Source organism: Raphanus sativus, chromosome 6 (assembly GCF_000801105.2).
Source record: "Raphanus sativus cultivar WK10039 chromosome 6, ASM80110v3, whole genome shotgun sequence".
NCBI lineage: Eukaryota > Viridiplantae > Streptophyta > Magnoliopsida > Brassicales > Brassicaceae > Raphanus > Raphanus sativus.
In genome coordinates this window covers 30,950,457-30,954,575 of record NC_079516.1, presented here as the reverse complement: position 1 = coordinate 30,954,575, position 4,119 = coordinate 30,950,457, and the positions used below count along the sequence as shown (strand labels likewise).

Here is a 4,119-nt window from a genome sequence, read left to right as displayed (position 1 = left end):
GATCGATTGTCTCTTCATTGTGTCAAACGATCTCTCTAACCATCGACTGATGAGACTATATCTATATCGTTCGACAGCGCTTCATCTTCAACGATCGATTGATACTTCATTGTGTCGATCAACACAGACATCAGCGAGCTGGTATATCGTTCTAACTTGTTAACTTTCATAATTATGCTTTATGTTTTTCATACCACCGACTGTGTTACACTGGGGACAGTGTAATTTAAGTCTGGGGGGATTACTAATGATTATCTACTTTATGAGTCTTATTTAAAACGTTTTCAAAAAAGTTTTTATTGAGTCAAGAAGGGGATGATGATCTTATTTGATTTACTACTTGTCATCTAACCACTCTTTAGACTAGTCTTAGACTTACTAACTGCAGAAGTACTAGAGATACTAAAGTGGATCAACCTGTCAACTATGTTTGCACTTGCTGAAATTGTTTGAAGGAACCAAAGCTGACCTCCAACCTAATACTGACTTGATTTGCTTGTCTTGGGGCTTGGTATACAAGGAATCGGTATCCTCCTACAAGTCTGGAAGGTAAAAAGTCTGTGTGTTTCTGGTTTCCTTCCTTCTCTCTCTTCGGCATCTCAATATCTAAGTTTATGTTATAAAAGATTGAAATGATTTCTTGAGAGGCAGAGGGGTAGGAGTGTCTCCTGCGACCCTATTATTCTAAATCTCAGGGATGATCACACATTGTGGAAACGAGGGATAGGTAAATTACCTGAGACCCCATTATTTGCTACACTTTGTCAAAATGTATGAGTTACAAATGCAAATGTCAATGAGATAGACTAGATGAGCTTTGTGGCATCAAAACCTATTAAAATTGAAACTAATAAGAGATTCAGAGAGAGAGATGAGGGGAGAAAGGGATCAGAGAATACTACCTGTGTGTTCAGAAACTTGTTTGAGTTGAATCCATGTGTCCTTTGATCGATACTCCCAAGGTAAAGCCTACATTTTTATTTTTATGCAAGAAATGAGGTTAGTAGAGGGGATTGTCAGATAGGATCTGTTAAGTTGTGGAACTAGTGGAATTTGGTTGCTATACGAGGATATTGTATAATGTGCTTATAAGGTTAGGATGTTTAATGATTTGGTTTGCACTACTAGAGAGATGATGAACTGAGTTTTTAAAATCCTTTGAGTCCCTACGGTTTTCAAACCTCTTTCAGAAAAACTGCCTGTTGGTTTGGCTTGAGGACAAGGAAAAGGGTAAGTCTGAGGAGTTGATATACCATGGATTTTACCCATTTTTACCCATGGTTTATAAGTGTTTTATATACTATTTATTATGTATTGGAGTCTATTTAGAGTATTTACAGGTTCAGGGACGATTTGGAGATATATGGTGATTTTGGTGCCTTTTGGAGTCTTTCGAAGTGCAGAACTGCAAAGACGCTTCAGATGTTTAGCTCTCGATGGAGACCTTCCCACCATTGGATTTAGTCCATATTTGGAAACAAGATATATATTTGAGTTATATTTCCAATGCCACCGGTCTGAGGTCAATCCGCATCATGTAGCGGAAGTTATGCCCGATTTACTGAAGAGTGGTCAGTCTGCCTCGCGAGAGAAGGCTGCCAAGAAGAGGATTGTATGTCGATCGATGCAACAGAGTCCATGTCGATCGACAGGGACATCAGAATGTGGGCTGAGTATATTTCATGACCGACTGAAGCCCAGGAGTCACCACAAAGTTACCAAAATACCCTTGACGACCAGAAACCCTATTTATGTTATTTCTAAGCCATTGTTGACGGCTACGCTTTAGACACTCTTGACGCTTTCATTGTTTCTCTTAGGAGAGAAGGGAGGAACTCCTTGAGAGTCCTCCTGGAACTCCTTTGCTTTTGGTTTTATATTATCTATTGCATGTTCATCTATTCATCTATGATTTATGTGACATACTTCATGTCTGAATAGATCCACCTGTTAGATCTATGGTTCAGATAGGTTTGTGGGATTAGCCCCAAACTATAATTGCTAAGTTGTGGTACTCATCAAATTGATTGCACCCTATGCTTGTTTTAGATTAGATAACTAGAACATAGATCACTAGGATCTTTGATTATCTTGAATTATCCATTTGAGCTTGCTTGTCTCCCGTTGAGAAGAGCGACAGCTCCTCCTTGAGGCCTTGTGTTCATATTCGGCTCGCGCCTAGGCAGATCTAGAAGCCGTCGATCGATATCCCGACAGGTGAATCGATCAGCGCTGCGAAAGGTGTATCGCTCGATATCTCAAAAGGATATCGACCGACTCTTTTTCTGTGTCATCATGCGAAAGGTGTGGCCAGAGATCTAGATTATTTAACCAGTGATACTTCACTTGAGTTAAGCGGCTGAGATCTATAGTATCATGCAAGCAACTTGTTAGGCATTTGTAGACATTATAATCCCCAATACCTGAATAGAAGCCCTAGATCTAGCTACCATCCTTCCATCAAACAACTCCTTGCCAAGCTGAACAATTATATTGTTCATCTTGTTTACTATTTTATTTTATTTACTGCTTTATAAACTATTAGCCTAGCTTAATCTCATAACTATTAGATCTAGTGTGTGCCTTAGCTCCTTGTGGATTCGATCCCTAAGTACTATAACTTGACCTCTTTTGATGAGAGTAATTCACTCCTTAGGGTAATTTGAGTGGTATCAGGTGGCAACGCGGGAGCCGCTTTGGTAGGAAGACCAGGACCTTCTTTATTCAGAAAGTTCTTGGCCTTATCCGAGAGGAACTCTCTCAGGTGGCTTTTCTTGAGAAGCTCGGCGACTTCTATCTTCAGGGCTATACAATCCTCTGTAGTGTGGCCATGATCACTATGGAATTCGCACCATCGCTTGGGGTTTCGGTTAGCCTCCGAGGCCTTCATCTTAGGAGGCCATTTGACTTGAGGACCCATTTTTCGTAGGACACTTATCAGCTCCGGCTTTGTTATTGCAAGATGAGAGATATCGGGCCATGTGGATACAATCATTCCTTCGGACCTAGGCAAAGGACGGTTTTGATATCTGCCCCTGCCTGGATTATTAGTCACCTTAGCTAACTTGGGAAGAAAGGACTCATCGCGATCGTTTCTAGTTGGCTTCGAGGGCTTCTGATCGTGCTTCGGATAGGCCTTGGCCCTACTTGCAACATCCTCCTCCCATCTTACTTGAGCCCAAGCACGAGACAATACATCTTCCATAGTCTTGCACTTGTATTTGGTCAGCTCCTTGTAGAGATCTCCCTCCGGGAATAGGCCCCGCTTGAAGGCTGAGATAGCCGTATCGGCATTGCACTCAGGGATAGCCACCTTCTCTTGATTGAAGCGTGCTATATAGGAACGACGGGGTTCGTTCCTATGCTGGAGGACTTCATAGAGATCATCTGAGTTTTTCTCTAGGTTGCGGCTACTAGCGAATTGCTCTACGAACTTGTCGCTAAGGGCTGCAAAGGACCTGATGGACTTGGTAGGAAGATTGATGTACCATTGAAGAGCAGGACTGGTCAAGGTCGATCCGAATCCCTTGCACATGGTAGCTTCCCGTGCATTTCGGGGGATTGCTACAGCTTGCATGCGTTGCTTGTACTGAGCAACGTGATTGTTGGGATCTCCTGTACCTTCATACATCTTTATGCTCGGGAAGGAGAACTTGCGTGGCATCTCTACCGAAGCAATCTCTTCCACGAAAGGTGTATTGGAATAGGACCCTGGATTGCTCCTCTGGATAGGGGGAGCTTAATAACAGGACTTTTCAAGGGTCCAATTAAGCAAATCAAAGTAGTACTTCAGATGTCAATCCATTCCTAGATGATCTCAATGCAAAGAGAATGCAAGTCTATACTTAAGCTAAGTGCAATCCAATAAGAGAGATGGTTTTGATTATAAACTAAGGCTATACTAGAAATGCAATAAAAGAGTGAACTTTCTTTTCAATATGAAGCAAGGAGGACTCATGGGGCTAGGCATTTGATCTTGGGTGATGTAGATCCAATCTAGAGGTGGCAAGCTATCAATCTAACATTTTCCTTATGCCTAGACACTAAGCTAAACAAGCTCTATCTCTAGATGCATGCTCTTTTGCTATGGTAACTAAAGCATCTAATCTCTTAGGTTGA

At 41.7% G+C, this 4,119-nt stretch overlaps 1 protein-coding gene across 1 annotated transcript in view; it reads right to left on the bottom strand.

Moving 5' to 3' along the window:
- Positions 1–3,631, bottom strand: part of LOC130495746 (uncharacterized) — a 4,371-nt gene extending 740 nt beyond the window's left edge. The window contains exon 1 of the mRNA XM_056987240.1: positions 2,685–3,631. Coding sequence (XP_056843220.1) covers positions 2,685–3,631 — 947 coding nt within the window. The remainder of the gene's footprint in view (positions 1–2,684) is intronic.
- Positions 3,632–4,119: the final 488 nt, after the last annotated feature.